Source organism: Mobula birostris, chromosome X (assembly GCF_030028105.1).
Source record: "Mobula birostris isolate sMobBir1 chromosome X, sMobBir1.hap1, whole genome shotgun sequence".
NCBI lineage: Eukaryota > Metazoa > Chordata > Chondrichthyes > Myliobatiformes > Myliobatidae > Mobula > Mobula birostris.
This window is the reverse complement of record NC_092402.1, coordinates 41375732-41396051: the sequence shown is the minus strand read 5'-3', so window position 1 is coordinate 41396051 and position 20320 is coordinate 41375732. Positions and strand designations below refer to the sequence as shown.

Genomic DNA, 20320 nt, shown 5'->3' with positions numbered 1-20320 from the left:
TCAAGACAAATTTATTGAGAGATGTGCAAAAGAAAATCAAAGTATACTGCAAAATTTCAAAACTGCACGAAAAGGAGTTTTCCAGATATTTGACTTTCTATAACATTCACATGCTTTTGATGATACAAAGGTGTTGCCTGTGATTTTCCATAGAACTGCTCCTGGTTTGTGCAGTATTTTGGTCTTCCCCTGTTCCAGCCTACACCCCACCCACCCCAAACCATGCACACACAAATTGAGTTTCTAAACAAGTTCCACAATGATTAAGCACGTAGAATAAGAGATTTAAAAAAAAAAATCCTAGATTGCATTTTAGTAGCATAAATGATAAATCAAAGATCAACTTTATTTGCTATATACACATTTACATGTATTAGGAATTTGCTAAAGAATTATATATAAACAATTTAGAAGTTAGAGTGTGGACATGGAATAAAATGTGCATAAATACATAAATACTAGCATGTATTCACAATGTAAACAGCATTATAAAAAGAGGTTTAAAGTGTTTACAATGCAGTGCCTGAGGTAATAGGTAGAGGTGCTGGGGTGGGGGGGGGGGGGGAGGAGGGCTAACTAGCATAGTTGATCAGAAAAACTGCTTGAGTGGAGAAGCTTTTAGATGGCATGAAGTTTTTGTTTTAATACTCCTTTCCAGAAGGGAGCTTTTGGAAAAGGCAGTTCACTGGGTGGGTAGTGTCCGTAATGATTTGTCCTGCTCACATACAAGTTCTGCAGTGATGGAAGACTGCAGCTAATGACCTGCTGTCCTGTCAGGTCACTGTCGTTTTCACACACTGTGAGAGGATGCTGCACCAAACCAGACAGTAGTGGCTGATGTGAGGATGCTCTGAATGATGGCAGTGTAGAATTGCACCAGTATGTGCTGGGGAAGATGGAATTTTACCAACTGCCACAAGAAGTACATCCTCTGCCAAGCCTTCTTTTAAATGAAGGAGATATGGTTCTCCCAATGAGATCATGCAAAATAACGATGCCCAGGAATCAGAATGTTGAAACATGCTAACTTTATAGTTGTTGTTGATGAGAGGATTGAGAAGAGACATTTCTCCTGAGGTCGATATGCAATCTGCGCAGTTTTGAGGGCATTCAGCTCCAAGTTGTTGTGATTGCACCAGGACACAAGCTTGCTAATGGAAGCCGCAGTGGAGTATTAAAAACATTAATCTTTAAATAACAATAAATAGATATTCAATAACTCAGTGTGCAATCACGGCAAAAAGCATACTTGCAAAAGGCAGCAGGCCCTAGACCAAAGAATTGGCAGCAGAGTCAATTGATCTGTGTTTATCTTTAAAATATTTTTAACACATTTGGTTTGATAACCTCAACCCTTAACAGTCCTCAACAGTTGTCATACATACCAATCCTGAGTTTCAATCCAGGCTGCCAGAAACTGCCTCAGCTCCATAGGAAAGCTGTCACTATAAAGTTGGTGCAGTTGCTCCAGATACCTGGTATCCAACTGTTGTAATTGATTCCACTGTGCCATTGTATGAAGGTATTATAGAAAGCTGAAATAAACACAAGAAGTTAGAAAAGGTGACAAGTGGCAAGTTAACAAGTTTTCTCATAAATTCAGCAAGTCCTGTCCCTAAAGTACATTTCTCTCAGAACATTCAGAATGCAAGTTGCAGTTCAAAGAAATACCTCTTTTAAGGCTTAAGGCATCTTAATGCCCGTATTTTCAATTTTCCTAGAATAGTGCAATCATCTCCTTCAGCCAGTTTTGCAAACCCATAGATATATTTTAATTTACAAAATCCATGACATGGAATTGCAGAAACATTGAACATCCTGGAAATGATGCAAGCCTTCAAACAGAACTGTAGGCACTATGTATATTGTGTATATTTCCAAACAACTGTCATTTTAAGGAAATGTTAAACTTAACTGATGGTTTCCCATCTTCATACACAAAAGGTTGTGTGTATTCCAAATAAAATTCCTACTACTTTAGCAGAATTAAATCTATCACTGACATAGGATGTGAAATGTGTTCTTTTGTAGCAGCAGTACAAAATTGTAAACAATCTAATTTACAAAGCTAAATAGTGAAAAGGAAAAAGTTAGTAGTTTTCATGGATTCATGGACCTTTTAGAAATTTGATGGCAAAAGGGAAGAAGCTGTTCCTAAAATCACTGATTGTGTGTCTTCAGGCTCCTGAACGTCCATCCTGATGGCAAAAATGAGGAGGGCATATCCCGGGTGTCAAGGTTACTTAATAATGGATGCTGCCTTAAGGCGCCACCTCAAAAATGTCCTCAATGGTGGAGAGGGTTGTGCCCATAATGGAGCTGGTTGAGTCCACAATCTTCTGCAGCCTCTTACTATCCTATGCAATGAAGCCTCCATATTAGAATGTGATGCAACCAAGCAGTATGCTCTCCATCTATAAAAAACTTGCAAGAGTCTTTGGTGACATACCAAATCTCCTCAAACAACTTGACGCTGCATATCCTTTCTGTCACTGACCCTCAATGAGGATTGGTGCACGTTCTCCCAACTTCCCCTTCCTGAAGTCCCTGACTTCTCTTGGTCTTGCTAACACTGACTGCAAAGTTGTTGTAACACAACTCAGTCAGCTGATCTATCTCACTCTTGTATGCCTCCTCATTGCCATCTGGAGATTTAAGTAATGACAATTGTGTCACTCACAAATTTAGAGGTGGCGTTTGAGCTTAGCCACAGTCATGGATGCAGAGTGACAGTAGGTCAAGTACACATCCTTGAGATGTGCCTTTGTTGATTGTCAGCGAGGAGATGTTATCATTTAGCTCCATACTGACTGGTCTCCTGATTAGCAAGTCAACAACCCAGCTGAAGAAGGTGGTACAGAGGCCCAGGTTTAGAAGATTCATAATTAATACTGAGGGGATGATGGTATTGAATGCTGAGCTATAATAAACGGCATCATGACACGCTTCGCTATTGTTCAGATGCTCCAAAGCAGAATGGCGAGCCAGTCAGACTGTGTCCACGGCAGTAAGCTTATGATAATTTAATAACAATTAGTTTCCAGTTATTTCAATATCAAGATTTAAATAAAATATGTCAGAAATTGATACGATAGTGTAATTGTGGAGTTCAATGACTTGTTGCTTTTTGTCATTACAGAAAATTATTAAATAATTCTGCAATATGGTTACAGGAAATAAGCTTTTAAGTGAACTAATAATTCTTTATAATTTATTTTTCAAAATGCAGGAAATGGTAACAACCTAGTCTGTTTCAAAGGCAAAGAACAAATATAATGCTGTAACTGAGAAAGAAACCAGCAATTTTCAAATACCGCGTGGTATTCCCTACAGAATATTTGATAATTCACTAGTTTTTCCAAAATTCTAAGATACACAAATGGTTTCAATTGCTATTAGTAGAAATATACAACTCTTGTATGCTTCAACATGCAAAAATATATACATTTTTGATTTGTCAAGAATACTAAGTTCTGTCAGATTCTTGTAGTGAGAGTAAACCCTACCATTTACAATTTCAAAATGCAACCCAAGTTATTTAAAGGACAAATTTTTTGTTTGCATTTTGTTCTATCTGATGTTGTGCTTTTCATTTAGACTAGTTTTACACCTTTGTTTTAAGAAAAGTGTTCTCACTATTAAGTGCCATTGAGAAAGTAGAATGTTTTGGATTTTAGTGCCATTCTAAAGTTAAGCAAAAATATCTTGGTTTCACTAAGAGATCACTGATGTCAGAGGTGGCAATTTTCAGAAGGCTTGCTAAATTCAAGTTCCCTCCATATACTCAAATGGATACAAATGATTATGTGGCACTTAATCTTGGCCAATATTTTTCATTCAGTAAAATTCTTCTGACTTGTACAAACTTACTGCATCCAAAATGACTGAACTGTTCCCTACAACAGTATCACTTTGAAAAGTAATGCATTTTCTGTAAACACTTCTGCATATCCTGAGACTGCAAAAGACCTTATAGAATTGCAATTCTTCATAAAAAAAATTACCTACAAAAAGTTCACCCTCTCCATCTTGTTTTAAATATTTAACTTCCTACGTTTTCACTCGTTTCCAGCACTAGTGACAATGAAAGAAAAACTGCTAACAACTAAACAAAATGTACCCATGCAATTACTAAACCACAGACAGAAGTCTAGCATAACCACACAAAAAAATCCTCACAATGGTGCTACACTATTCCATAGTTTCTTCAGAAGGTCTTAAAGTAGTCATTCGAAAATTGGTCCTGAATAAAAAGGTATACCCAAAATGACGTGAAAAAAGTTAAATAGTACTAGACCCAGATTCATTCTATTTATAAATAGGAAATAAGTCTGAAAACTTTTGATCTTGCAAAGCCACAGGAAAATAACCCGTGAATCACAAAGTACAGTGATGTGTCAACTAATTAAAACCAAAACCAAGGGCAGTCGTCAGATCCATAACAGAGAATTTTTTTTTATACATCAAGATGCACAAGTATGAATCCTTATTTTAAAACTGTGCAATCTCCTATTCCCTCAGGTAGGGGGCAAATATTTAGGGTGAAAAGGGCAAGAATTTAAAGGGACCTAAAGGGAAAGCTTCTTCCCATATAGAGGGTGGTGAGAATATGGAATGAGACAGGTACAATAGTATAATTTGAATAGGTACTTGGAGAGGGAAGGCAGGGCTTAGAGGGATATAGGCAAAATGCAGAAAATTGGGACTAGCTGGTTGGTCATCGTGGTCAGCATGGACTCTGAGCTGAAGGACCTGTATCCATGCTGTAATGCTCTATGACTCTATAGAAGAAATCAAATTTACAGCAAAATGTTTGTCCCACAGTACAAATACGTACTGCTTAGTAAGTTAATTGGTCAGTGTAAATTGCCCTGTGATTAGGCTAGTGTTAAGATTGGTGGGTACATGGGTGGCGTGGCTCATTTGGGCCGGAAAGGACTGCTTAACGCTGATCTCTAAATAGATAAATACATTTAAAGAAACACATGCAAAAGAACTTGTGCAGCGTTAGCCAAAGGACAGGAGACTCCAATGAAGAGTTGAACTACAACATTAAAACAGGAAAGTATAAGGTAACTTTACACAATTCTCATTGTCAGAAATTCATTTAGACTGCAAGATTCAGATGCAGGGCACTAGCATAGCTTCTCTGAGAAATCGATATCAAAGCATTTCTTTTCTACCCCTGGTTGTTGGGGATGGAGAGCAGACTTCATGTCTAAACTAAGATGAAACTGATAATCAAGTAACTAAATAATGTCCGTTTCAAATGCCAACTAAAAACAGCACAAAGTAAAACTTTGACATGAAAAACTAAAATAAAACACTGCCCAGTGAAACACAAGCTTTTTCGAAATGTTCTTGTTATGCTGTACAAATGCTTATAAAATTTCATATGAAAACAAAACAGTTTAATAGGTCAGAATTGACTGCAACTTCCTGTTAGAAAGGTAAATTCCCCAGCTAACGTATGTTTACAGCTATTTTCCATGATATTTACATCATTCTGAGTAGGCAAATAAGTTTCTTAAAGTCCTTTGAAAAATACCTACACCCAAAGACAATCGAAATTCCCAAATCAGCAATGTGAACACTTTAAAATAATTTACTACCCAAGATGTAGGGTTCTGGGGAAAACCCCCACTAATGCAGAAAGAATGCTAATGAAACCAACAGCAGGTTGTGTTTTCCCAGTGGGTGACATTAAAAATCACATAATTCATAGTCATGCAACAAAAAGATACATAATGTGTATGTACTAGGGTCAAATTAAAGTATTCCTGGAAATTTGCAATGTTAGAAATTCATTTGTGGAATGCAGATGTTATTAGCAAAGCCAGATCTTACTGCCCATCTTTAACTGACCATTTGAATTTAGCTGCTTACCAAACCACCTTGGAAGGCAATACGGAGTTGATTTGTGTCCCCAGACCCATCAAATAGCCAGACTAGTTAAATGGTGTATTTCCTTCAAAAGAAATTAGTGAATCTGGCTGTTTTAAAAACAATATAGTAAGTTCATGATCACCATTATACCAGCTTCTTTCTTTAAAAAACTATTCTGAATTTAAATTACTTGAATTTAATTTGTTTTACTGATTTTGAGAGATTCAAATACATCCTTTATCAATAGCCCAGGCCTCTGGATGCTAATACAATAAGCTAACCATAATGTTACTGTCAATGATACCCAATATGAACTGTCCAGAATTTGATCTACAGAAGAGATAAGGCCAAGTCAGAATATTGACCCATTTACAGGGATCATGGACAAAAGCAATATATATGCCAGGCTACTACTCATCGATTACAGGTAAAAAAAACATTATCCTCTCAGTACTAATTAGTAAACTTCAAAACCTAGGTCTCTTTACCTCCCTATGCATCTAGATCCTCGACTTCAAGTATAGATTGTTATCATCTCCTCCAATGGCAATCGACACGGGCGCACCTCAAGGATGTGTGCTTAGCCCACTACTTTACTCTCTCGATACACAATTGTGTGGTTAGGCACAGCTCAAACTGCACCCAACACATTTGTCAATGACACCACTGTTGTTATTAGAATCCCAGTTGACAACAAGGAGGCATACAGGAGTGAGATAGATCAGCTGGTTGAGTAGTGTCACAACAACATCAGCAAGACCAAAGAATTGATTATAGACTTCAGAAAGGGGAAGTTGGGAGAACACCCACAAGCCCTAATTGAGGTGTCAGTGGCAGTAAGGGTAAGCAGCTTCAAGTTCCTGGGCAGCAACATCAAGATCTATCCTAGGTCCAACACACTAATGCAATCACAAAGGAGGCATCCAGCAGGTCTACTTCATGAGGAGATTTGGTATGTTACCAAAGACTCTAGCAAACTTCTACAGATGTACGATGAAGAGCATTCTGACTAGTTGTATCAAAGCCTAGTAAGAAGTCCCCAATGTGGAGGATTGAAGGAGGCTACAGATAATTGTAGACTCACTCAGCCAGCTCCATCAAGGATATCTTCAAAAGGTGGAGCCTCAAGGTGGCAGCATTCATCTTTAAGGACTTTCACCATCTGGGACATACCCTCTTCACATTACTATCATTGACGGGTATTGAAGTCTGAAGATCACACTCCACATTTTACGCTCTCCTTTGCCATCAGATTTCTGAACACTCTTGTTACTCCTCTTTTGCATTATTTATGTACTTGAGTAATTTTATGTCCTGCACTGCTGCTCCACAAAGCAACAAAGCAATAGAAAACATGCAACCATGAAACAGACATCAATGACATTGCCCCAATCCACATTGATTGCATCACTTTATTTTTAATTGTGAACTCAAACAAATTCATGCATCATGTGCCATTAAGAGATTTGTTGATTCCTTGTATACATTAGATCCCAAATTAAATTACACAACATTTTAAAAAGGTAATTTGCCAGGCTTCTATCAGTTACCTCAGCTTTAAATCCCAAAATTGAAATACCAATCTTTCTCATTTGTTATGAGCAATTTGATGTGACCTTCAGTTTCAATTTTGACATACAAAACTAAGTCAAGAGTAATTCAGTGAGGGCAATACCTACTTCACTTTCTGTGAATTAAAGGAAGAAAACCTTAAAATTACTCAGCTCTGATTCACCAATGACAAAGATACCTACAGTCTAAAAGCAGCAATACTATTGCACTATTTGAAATGGGACTTTTTTTTTTATAAAAGGGAAATTCTAAAACCATACAAACTTTTGAAGAACTATTTAACATTCACATAAGACATACTATATAAGCAGACCAAGTGCAAGGTCACCAAACATCAAAATACAATGCATCTTGCAATAAAAGCCATAAACAAAATACTCTAATGCACAATGAAACTATATGTGATACAACCGAAGTATTATAGAGTCCAAAACAGGGGAAGAAATTTTTAACTACACAGAAGTTCAACATAATTAAGTTTCAAATTTCCAAATAATACTTGATATGGATTAAACCCATTTGTGCCCTTTGCACTTTCTGATTTATGCATTTCCAGTAACTACACCATTTCTACACTGTACCCCAAATGATCAAATCCCAAATTCAGTACATTAACAGTTCAATATTCCAGCATGGATAGTTTCCAACAACACAACCTCTGTGCTTTATTCATAATCATCCCTTATAGGAGGTTTCTTGAAAGCTGTTGAACATGGGATAGAGTAAAAACAAACAATGCAATTATTTTTTGTCTGAATTAAGAATGTGCACTCGTCCTGCATTTTAATAAGGCAATATTGGGAATACTAGCAACTTTTAAATTTCACAAAGAGGCAGGTGATAGGTCATGACGCTGTCAATTACTAGTTTCTGGTTCCACCACAAACCAAGAGCATCACAAAACAGTTACAGAGTGGAAATTGATGAGACAAATTTCTTCCTCTTATAGAGGAGCAATCCAAATACCCATTTTGTTCACTGGAATCTCAATCTTTATTACTTTTCTTAATGTTTGCCTCCAAATCAGAAATACTAATTCAATTTTATTCCTTGCTAGGACTTCCAAGTTACTTATCCTGAGTTAACAGACTACTGTACACATCACAACCAGTTATTCACGTACTCTTACTCCCTTTCCCCAAAATCACCAACACATCTTTTTAAAACAGTATTTCACACCTTAAATTTTAATTTCTACAAGATAAAAGCATTTACCAAAATTAACATATGCAGACAAACTTACAATGTTATCATTGTTATTTTCACTTGTGCTAAAGCACAAGAAATGAAAATTTACATCTGAAAATTCTACACAAAACTATTTCATATTATGCATGAACAAGATTGGATTTAGAGTCTACAGAGAAAGTGACCAATTGTCAGTGACAATTTTAAATGCAAGCACAGCTGGAACAATTGATCAAAGACAACTTGATTGAAATTGAGAAACATAAATTGGTGCCTCCAGCAAAGGTACAGACATAAGCCTGAAGTCCTTTGCCACTCCTGTTATCTGCTGATCAACAAGTGTTGTTTTGTGTGTGCAAGGACAGACAAGCCTTAGGCTTGTAGTTTCTAGCCGTCTTCCCATGAACTGCATCAGAATTAGTTACACTACCAACCCAGATCCATGACAGTTAAGCCTTAAGCAAGCACATTCAGAGAATTTTCACAGATCTTAACCAATACGCCGGCATCTGATGTATGGAGAAATGGAAGGGAGTGGGGGAAAGAGAGAGAAAAAATATTTGGGCTGATTTTACTACTTTAAAAACAAACCCATAACCAAGCTGGCAATCTACAAACATGATTGTCAAATTGAAAGAGAATAGATGTCCATGGTTCACATGAAAGCAGACAAAAAGCAGTCGGCTTACTCCAACTGGCATTGTGGCAACACATTTCTAAGTTATTTCCCTATTTTTAATCTCAGAAGATGAGACACACAAGCAACCCAAAGGAACCATTGTGCAACAACTCTTGGAGCGTTTCTATACAATACTTTTGCTGACACTATGCAATCAGTTGAACTAAATGGAGAAATAAAAACAAACTAAGCTGTAACTCTACAAGAAATCAGTACTTACAAATGCAAACTATGTTAGAGAGAACAGAATTTCACAGAAAAAAAGACAAATAGGGTGAAAATGTATAAAATTGAAAACTTTCATCCATTTAACAATTCAACATTAGCAAAATCACAGATGCAAAGATTTTCCTTTATTTACTGCGGGACTAGACATTGCCAACAGTGATCAACATATTTTGTTTTACTTCTGTAATTACAGAGAGGAATGCAAGTTTAGACATTAAACTTTAGGAGTGCAGGTGAGGTGGGGAAAACGGGGCTAGGACAAAAAAAGGAAGCAATTGAACTGAAGACAGAGGTAGGAGGTATGAATTCGCTATGGTGTTTACGAAATGAGTACTAAAAATGTCAGCCTAGATTGCATTTTGATATAATGAAATAGAAAATTAAATGTAACAAGACCCACACCAATGAAGGAAGCATATAAATATACGAAGGTAAGTGGAGAGAATCAGCTTCATATTTGTAGATTTTGTTGAATGAAGTGTTTAAGAGTGATTAAGGTCATCAACTCAAAAGATATGCTTCTCCACAGAACATGCACAACTTAGTTATTTCCAAAATGTTCTTTATATTTCATAATTTCACGGCCTACATTATACTTTGCATTCCAAAAAGGTACTAGATACAGACAATCGTCAAAGGGGCTTTGGATGCTTCAACCTGAGATGCACTAGGCTATGGTAAAACCTTTGAACACACACACGCCCCCCCCCCCAAGAAAACAAGTCACATGTAATAATTATTTGGGAACTGGGAGCACTTCCTTAAACACAAATTTAGAAATCTGTGCAGATAATCCAAGACATTCTATATACCAAAAGAAATCAATGGCCTTTGGCTTGATAGGGCCTCATTCTTTGCTTGGTTTCCTTTTTTATCTATCTCTGGGCTTGCCAGAACTAGAAATTCTATCCAAACCCTTTTCTTTATCTTCTGACCCATAGTCATTCATTTCACACACATTTAAAGGTGAAGGCGAAAAAAAAAGTAATGAAAATAAGTTTATGCACTGCATTTGCAAACAACAGCATAAAGCTGATAGGTTTTAATTATGTTTGTTTTGTTAAAAATAAACTATATAAAGAAAGTATTTTCCCCCAGGGTAAGAGTGCTAAAATGGATCAATGCCCTTTAGCAGAGCACCAGTATACACAGTTATTCCACAACAGCAGTGAAAACAAACCTGCTGCTATGTCTAGGAAAATTATCTTTCATAAGAAAATTTGACTTGGCCATAATTATTTTATCCTTAAAAAAATTTCAAGTTAATCAACTTTGTTCAAACCATTCTGGTTAACACCATCACAGTACCAAAAGCACCCTTCTCAAAATCACAATGACAAAACTGCTTTCACTTTCCTTGCCTTTTGGGTCATCTGCAGCTTGACACAATAACCACCCCATCCTCTAAAACTTCTAAGTTCAGGGGTTCCCAACCTTTTTTTATGCCATGGAAGTTTACCATTAACTGAGAGGTTTGGGGACCCCTACTCTAACTGTTCAGGAATACTTTGGTTCCATTCTCATCCATAAAGTCATCTACCGGCGGTGGGAAATCACCAGAAATTGCTTCTTTATCATGGTGCTCCTCAACAACTTTTCTTCAGCCCCCTTCAATTTCGCATTCACATCCACCTTCTTAACAACATCAGGAAACATGAAATCAGTTTCAATACACATTCTCTTCACCCCTCCAGCTTCAAATTATTAAACTTGTTAACTCAATATTCTGGTCTGTGAGAACATGGACAAGGAAAGTTTGGAGGGGCAAGAGCCAAATGAAGACATACGGGATTAGCTCAGTAAGGCATCTTGATCAGCTTAGACAAATTAGGTCAAAGGACCTGCTTACAAGCTGCACAACTCTATGCCTTGACAGACACCATGCAAATGGCAGTAGTTTTAATCTCCAAGAGCTTATAATGGTGCTCCCAAAGAGGCCATGAAGAACCATCTATTTGCTACCTTACATTAATCCAAGTACAAATTTTATGGGGTATTAAAGGAAATCCACTGAGAATAAAGTGAAACTTTCAAAACTCACCCTCTTTTCCTACTTAACTTTCTCCAAATTACTTCAGGAAGACATTTGAATTTCAAGGGGGAAAAAACTCAATCTTTCAGTGCCATGGAAGGCAAAACAAATGACTTAGCTATTGTATGAATAATTTTAATAAAACAGTACAAAAAAACCAGGTGTCAATAGAATCATTTCCACATTTAGAAGAAATGCAAACAGGGCAAAGCTCATATTTAGCATCAACAGCCAAATATGTGCAAATATAGTTGCAAATTGCAATCAATACTATACACCTAAACAGGCAGCGTTGTGTTAATAATCGGCAATTTAATTCTCCTCTGTAATCACATCTTTAAGAATATAATTCATGCTTTACTGGTATACATTTAGAAAGGTTCTCCAAGTTTACTGGTTGATCTAATGAGATCTTATCACCACCCCCTCTGCAATTTAACACACTTTTTTCTGTCTTTTCCAGTTTTCACAAATAGTCTTCAACCTGAAACATTAACATTTACCACAGATGCTGCCTGAAATGCTGAATGCTTAAAGTGTTTTGCTTTTTTCATATTTCCAGCACCTATAGTTTTTGATTGTCATAACGAAACTTGTATTGTGTGTAACCATATTCTTTCATACTTGACTCTCTACCAAAGGGTCATGTGGGCCACTCAATTTGAAAGTGGATTAGTTCAACTCTAATCTCTTGCAATTAATTCTATGCCCAATACAATGGTGAATATCTAAACAGTTCACTCTTCACCCCCCCCCCATTTCCATGACCAGATACATAAAGCACAAGACCTTTCCCCCCATATATCAATAGATTACAGAATAACTAGGTAAAATAAAGCACCAGATTTACAAAATACATTGAAATCAATCCTACTTTTCTCTTATTCTCTAAAGGGTGTAGAATTAAGTTTAAGCAGTCAGTAATCACAAGATAGAAAGATCAAAAACTGAACAATCCAGTGGTATAGAAGGTAAGGTTTATAATATGATGTATAATTGGATCAGTAACACGATCTCTAAATAATTTTAACTGCAACTGGGTTTGTTACTGTGCTAGTTTTAATGACATTGCCAGTGAGTTGGTTGATGGTAAGGCCATTTTTTGTGCACTGATTTTTGGAGTTGCAGATTTTGTAATTATGCCACTTTCTTATTCTGGCTTCTGTCCCTTCCCCTTCCTTCCAGTTCCAACTGTTTATTCTCCTCCATAGATGCTGCCTGATTTGTTGAGTTCCTCTAGCATTTCTGTGATACTCAAGATTTTCAAAATCTGCAGAACCTCGTGTTGATGTCTAATGGATTTCCTTAATATCTGCAATTCGTGCTATAATCTGGGTAAAGCCCCCTGAACAGTGGAAGGAACATTACCTCACAAGCCACTCACTTGTCAGCATCTTCTGCCCCATTTGTGGAAGAGAATGTGATTTCCACATTGGCCTAGTTAGCCACCTCAGAACCCACAAAACTAGAGTAGAAATTATCCTTGATTCTGAGTTGGGGATTTAGACGCAAAAATCACTTTATGGAGCAAGATGTTTAATAGCTGAACAAGTCATTCTTAGAACTCATAGAATGCTTTTGAACATAGACCAATACACACGATGTTGTGCCAACCTTATAACCTACTTCAAGAAGTGCTATATTCTAATTATTTTTGGATCAGTGGCTGAGTGAAAAGAAAAAGGGAAATTCAGGATCAATCTTATTTGTCTTTCTGCAGAGAACGTATCTAATCTGATCCCTTGATAAGGACTGGTGTGTTTTCCTTTGACTTCCCCTTCCTGAAGTCTACAATCAATTCCTTAGTCTGAATGATGTTCAAGACAAGGTTGTTGCTGCAACATCACTCAACCAGCTAATCTGTCTCACTCCTGTACACCTCCTTATCACCATCTGAAATTCTGCCCAATACAGCATAAAATAACACAATTCTTTAAAACAAATCTCTGCTGCTATCAACCTTTTGCTCAATATTACTCTAGTTAAGTAGTGTGATTAAAAACCTCAAAAGGATGAAATTAAATTATGTGCTGTTTATTTTTAAATCATTATGAAATCTTTTCATTCCACAAGAGTAATGACAATGCAAAACTCAGAATCAAGTTTAATATCACTGGTGAGCATCGTGAAATTTGTTGTTTTGCAGCAACAGTACATTGCAAGACATAATATAACTAAAATATTTTATATATATATATATATATATATATATATATATATATATATATATATATTTTAAATAAGTAGTGCAAAAAGAGAGAAAAAATTGAGGTAGTGCTCATTGTCCATTCAGAAATCTGATGGCACAGGGAAAGAAGCTGTTCCTGAAGCAGTGAGTTTGCCTCTTCAAGCTCTTGTACCTCCTTGTTAATTGTAGTAATGAAAAGAGGACATGTCCTGGGTGGCAGGGGTCCTTAATGATGGATGCCGTCTTTTTGAGGAATTGCCTATTGAAGGTGTCCTTGATGCTGTGGAGGCTAGTGTCCATGATAGAGCTGGTTGAGTTTACAACTTTCTACAGCTTTTTCCAATCCTCTGCAGAGGCCTCTCCATACCAGACAGTGATACAACCATAAGGAATGATCTCTGCAGTATATCTGTAGAAATTTGCAAGAGTCTTTGGAGTCATACCAAGTCTCCTCAAACTCCAAATGAAATATAGCCTCTGTTGTGCTTCTTTCTAATTCCATCAATATGTTGGGCCCAATATGATGTTGACACCCAGGAACTTGAAACTACTCACCCCTTCCAGTGCTGATCCCTTGATAAGGACTGGTGTGTTTTCCTTTGACTTCCCCTTCCTGAAGTCTACAATCAATTCCTTAGTCTGAATGATGTTGAAGGCAAGGTTATTGCTGCAACATCACTCAACCAGCTAATCTGTCTCACTCCTGTACACCTCCTCATCACCATCTGAAATTCTGCCCAATACAGTTGTGGCTTCAGCAAATTTATAGATGATGTTTAAGCAGTGCCTAGCCACACAGCCACGGGTGTAGAGAGAGTAGAGGAGTAGGTTACGCACGTGTTGATTGTCAGCGAGATGTTATTTCCAATCCGTAGTGACTGTGGTCTCCCGATGAGGAAGTTAAGGATCCAGTTGCAGAAGCCTAGGTTTTCGAGCATGTTGATTAGAACTGAGGGAATGTTAAACTGTATTGTCCATTTACATTTCAAAGCACGCAATGACTCTAGTTTCCACATTTGTTTCCCTCCTTCACTCACCTGCACCCACACCACACCCCAATACAAGATGCCATTAACATTCACAAAACTTGATCATGCCACTAGCGTATCCAAGGGAACTGATTAGTTACTCACTGGTTTATAAGATCCGAATATGATCCTATGAACTCGTCCCCACACCACTCCCATTAAAAGGTACCTGCAGCAAATGCTACCTTTCCAAAAATTATTCAAAACTGAAGCAAATACAAGTGAATACAAGTGAAGCAACTTAAGTGAATACAAGACCTTAATTTCAGCAGGATTAAAGTGTTTACCAATTCAAATTCTATGGCTTAAAAATAGGACTTTAAATCAAGTATAATTACAGGGTGTGGAAATGATGAATGATACATAAGAGCACAAGGAGAGCAAATTAAAAACACTCAGCAGGCCAGGCAACATCTGAAAGGATGGAAACAGGAGATAATGCTTCTGGCCAAAGTCAGTCAGTCAGCGGGTGCCGTCCCAAATCCGGGGTTGGCGGCTATGCACCCCCATCTTCTTCAATCTTGCGACAGCACCGAGTACAGCTTCTCCTCCAGTTTGTTCTCGCTGGCCGCCTTGGCACCACCCGCCGCCGCCCCCGCCGAACTCGAGCCCGAGGCCGTGTCGGCCTCCATCCACGGCCGCTTCTTCGAGCTCGGCCCTTCCTTAGGCCTTGGGCAGGCCCAGGCACACGGTGCAGCGCCCAAGTTCATCACGTCTCTTCTAACGAGGTGCATAGCATACGATTCGTAGATACGTGGTGAGGCTTTAGTCTCTTCCATGGAAGATGGCTGTTAGCTCACAAGGAGCTCATCCACCCTTTGTCAGGTCTAGTTGTTTTTTAAGTCCTGCTGGGTGTCCTCACACCCTCCTCACCAGACTAAGTCCAGTGGGGGAGCCGGCCCAAGTTGCCGTCCACTCGACCAAGGTCCCTGGCCGAGTGTCCACCCCCCGCCAAATCTCTCTGAGCGCCCGGCGCCCGACCGAAAACCATGGTCAAAGATCTTTCATCAAAACCAAGAAAATAGTTAGAAATCGAGTAAGTTTAACATTTCATAAATACAGCAGTCTGTGATAGGGAAGAGAACAGAACAAGTGACAAATGCTGAAGGGCTGTTAAAATTGTTGAGATTAAGTCCAGTGAGCTATAACAGTTGGGAGCAGAATGGCTTGTTCTGATGAAAGGCTTACTGCCTGTATATGTCACAATTTTTGTCTCCTCTCCACCATACTGCCAATCTGCTTAGCATTCACATATTTCAGATTTCCAGCAACTGCAATGTTTCATATTTCATCATTCTAGTGTTGTACCCCCACCACTTTTCTAGTTGTCTCATCTAAATAATGGAGCTGAAATTCACCAGCCTTCACACCTTCCTTCAGCCAGCATCACTATTTCTGCCAACTCTGTTTGTCTCCTCACACATGCTGCATGATCTGCTGAGTATTTCCAGAACATTTCATTTTAATTTCAAATTTTCAACATCTGCTGATTTCTTGAGTTTTGATGGTAAAATTGAAGCAGCAAAATGTCTATTCTAGAGACCATAACCACCTTATTTTACAAGTTCAATATGAAATCAACAAATACCATTTGATACACTATCTTTAATGAACTAGCTGCAGATTTTTAAAATCATTTTGGGCAATGTATCTCACTTTAGCTAAAGTGTTATGAAGAAACATGTAATATACTCAAATTCCCAGGACTTTTTGCAATCTGATGAACAGGGAATGCTGTGGTATTCCTGCTCATGAGAAAGTGAACTTGTGGCACTACCAGCAAACGACTGCTAAAATCAGAATATCCTTCCTCATTCTTGTAAACTGAAGCAAAATACTGCACTTCATGTTTTTTTGTTTTAGTTTCAAAATCATTTTACAATATTCACCTTCAACTGTGGACTAAATGAAATTATATTCAACTTGCATTGCCCAAATAGCTTGTTTGAAATGTCAAATTCTGAATTGCACTTCCTCTGACTGACATGTGATACTTCTTCCAAACTGAGTTTGCTGCTCTGAGATTAATTAGCATGAGAATACCATACAAACCTGTTCATCTATTAGCAATAGATTTAATACAAAAGTTAACAACAGAAACGTGGTGGTGGAGGGTGCATCATTGTAATAGTTTGGGCCCACATGTAATAATCATTTTTAAGATCAGAACCAACCCCATGTGAAATGGAGATGGAGAAAAATTACTCACTGATTTAAAGAAATGTTACTTCACTTGATCTCCTCAAATGACTAATCAAAATGATCTCTCTCCACGGCTTTCTCGAGAGACAGGATATCTTTTCGGTACTCTAATACTGAAAAACAAAATGATTAACAGGGAATCAGATAACAGGAATGAAAATTGATTGGCAGGGGGAAGAGAGGGAGGTGGGAAATGTAATGGCTTAGATTAAGGGGAAATCACTAAAGATCTTGGAAATTCCAAAGACATCTAAATCAACTGAAAAGCAAAAAAAACTGACAAAAAAGTGTCATTTTCAAAGCATTAAGTAGTAAGGATTTTTTTAAACCAGCTCATTTATGCACAAAATCCCTTTAACGAACTGCAGCAAGTGTTTCATCAGTTATTCTGCAAGATGGACACAGGCAAAGTACTGCTTTTTTTTGATCAAAATCATTGAGGGATTATAATGCTAATAAATTTCTCAGATGCACATGAAACACAGTAGGATTTTGCTTGGTATTCAAATAATTAACATTTCCTAACTTTAATAACTGAGTTATTTTGTGAGAAGCCATTTTCAGTCAGCTGTGTATAACACTCTTTGGTTAGATGGCACCGTACATAAATAAAAACATTATGGAAAACACAACCAAGGGTTAAGGTTAGTAAAATCGTAGATTTGTTTAACCATGAAGTTACAAAACTAATTCATCTTTGATTACTTCCAGTTAAATCTCCAGATCACACTATCAAAATAGGTTATTTCTACCTTAAAATGCCAACACTTGTTGAAGCAGCTGTTTATATCATGAAAGCGCACAAATGCCAAAACAGTTCCATCCTTTCTGTATAACTTTTAACACACACAAACATTACTGAAATATTTATGTAATAGATTAAAAACAGACCAATAAACTGAAGATCAAACATGCACTTTCACAACACACTGGATTCTCTGAAATTCTGCAGCATTTACTATGCAGTTAAGATAGCCGACCTTCATCACGGAAGTAAACTACCTCTGGGGTTTCTTTTCGTATCTAAAATAATTCAAAAAATAGCCCAAATTGGATTTGCAAATCTAAAAATATTTTACATGATATAGTGAAGGCAAGTAATCTACTGAACAGGAATACAATTGTGTTGATTTAGAATGCATAAGGCCTCCAACAAATTCCAGATTAGCCCTCCACAACCTGCTCCAAGCATCAGAAGCTACTTCCTGGAGACAAACAGAATTTACAGTTAATTGCGCTCCTCTGTATTATGTTACATTTGTATTTTTTAAAAAAGCTATTATTCACCAAAAAAGTTAGTCCAACAGAACTAAGCTATAAATGATAAACTGCAGCTCGCATAAACGAACTTCCTTTCACATAAAAATAGCCATTACTCTTCCTGTAACCGATGGCCGAATGAAAACATTTCAGTTAGTGTTATCCATAATCAAAGTGCAGCGATTTTCAGAAGCCAGTAGTCTATCGTTTGTACATAAAATAGCTGATTTGAACATGATTAATTGCGATGGGGGGGGGAGTGTTAGAATTTTCTGTATGCCAAATTCCAAGTATCAAAATATAAATAAATCTTCACAAAATAATTTATATTTCTTATGCAATTATCACCTCATACCCCTTCCAGAACCACCTTTAGTGGTGAAAAGGGAACATCAGGTCTCGGGCCTGTACCAGCACCTACCGGTAGCTCCCGACAAGAGCAACAAAAGTTTCCAGCCTGTCAATCCCAACTTTCTGACACCTCGCACTAGGGCTGAAACATCTTTGCCTCGGTCCACTCGCCGACCAGCTAATATTTTGTCACACAATTGATCCTTTTCGTCTCCAAAAAATTCCTGGAAAACCGTTGAATCACAGGTTTCAATGAATATTTTTGACGCAGTTTCCCTCCCCCCTTTACAAACTTGACTCACAACCTAGCCTGCTCGCCTTGATTGATAGTCGAACCGACCGCTTGAGAGCAAGTATCTGCATCCTCCCACGAAGTATGACGTAGAACGATAACCAATCGGCGAAGGGCAGAGGCGGGACCAAGGTTGGTTGAGAGGTGCCGAGCATTGGACCCGCCCCCGCGGCTGTTCCTTTGTGCCTGCTCCCTCCCTCAACAAGTTGCAGGAAGACGCATACACTCGCGCTTTTGAAAAGGAACTCGAACGGAGGGAGGAACGAAAGGTTTCTGTAATCACCTCAACTGCGAAATCATCTGAGTTCCTGGCAGTGATGACGTATTCGCCTGATCGCCAGTGCCAGAGAACAAATTGATGGGAGTTTTGCTGTCAATCAAATGAGTAACCTTTTGACGAAAAGAGAAAGTTAATTGCATGTGCCTTTATACAGCATAATGAATGTTTATTAAAGCTAGATTTTAAGCTTCTGACTCGAATTGAGAAGATTGGAAATCTTTTTGCGACTTAAGTATTGACTATTTCGATAGAATTATTTTATTTGATAAATTTTGCAAAGCAAAAGAAGAATAAGGCTACATTGATAACTAAGTACGTGAAAATACTAAATTATGTGATCAACAATACCCTATTAATGATTACTCGGCAAATAAAACGATAACATGGCTCTATTACCACGTTTCTGCAATTATTTCTATAAGGGAATTAAATTAAACTTTTATACATGGTACACTATTCAATTAATTATCATTTCTAAACAGAAAGTAGAACTCTTAAATTGGAAATATGTTGATTTTCTGCAGAAAAAAACATTTTTAATAGAATGTCTAACGTATTTTCATTTTCACTGATATTAAATATCTGGCTTGACAGGTTTGGGAGATAATTATAGAGCTGGTAGTCTCATATCAGATCTTGATCACATGTGAAATTATGCATTATATAAGCTTATTTCAACTAATTTCTGCAGCACATCCTGCAGTATTTGAGCTGAATTCTCAAAATAGGGTCATAACCTACCTAAAGACAATCCACATGGCTAATATCTCTTTACAAACATACCTATGACACAGAACAGAACGAAAACAAATCATTTGCCAATTGCTGAAAGTGACTGAGTAAATTGACAAACCCCACCCTGCCTTTGCATTGTTTCTGAACCAACTGCCTTTGCCTCACTCATTTTGGGATGTATTTGCTGGTAAACTCATCTGGCTTCAATCCCTGCATTGCTTGGAATTTGAGAGCCAGTTACAGTATTGCAGTTTGCTGCCTCTTCAGCAGAACAGTGGCTATGGTTATAGAGACTGCCAACTAGTTATGCAATCAGCAACCTATATTTAGGTTTAGAGATATTTTATTGAGGGAAATTGATGGTGCAACAATATGAATAAACAACTATGTACTAGAATT

General features: G+C 37.6%; 1 protein-coding gene across 4 annotated transcripts in view; it reads right to left on the bottom strand.

Annotated features, from left to right (window-relative positions):
• Positions 1-18944, bottom strand: part of stat3 (signal transducer and activator of transcription 3 (acute-phase response factor)) — a 44967-nt gene extending 26023 nt beyond the window's left edge. The window contains exons 1-3 of one of the 4 annotated variants that reach the window (XM_072249266.1): positions 18685-18944; positions 17011-17116; positions 1386-1535 (exon numbers count right to left, since the gene is read on the bottom strand). In XM_072249266.1, coding sequence (XP_072105367.1) covers positions 1386-1513 — 128 coding nt within the window. In that variant the 5' untranslated portion in view covers positions 1514-1535; positions 17011-17116; positions 18685-18944. Of the gene's footprint in view, positions 1-1385; positions 1536-14610; positions 14629-17010; positions 17117-18684 lie in introns of those variants that run through there. The other 3 variants (XM_072249268.1, XM_072249267.1, XM_072249269.1) reach the window with 3 other exon arrangements.
• Between the last annotated feature and the right edge of the window lie 1376 nt (positions 18945-20320).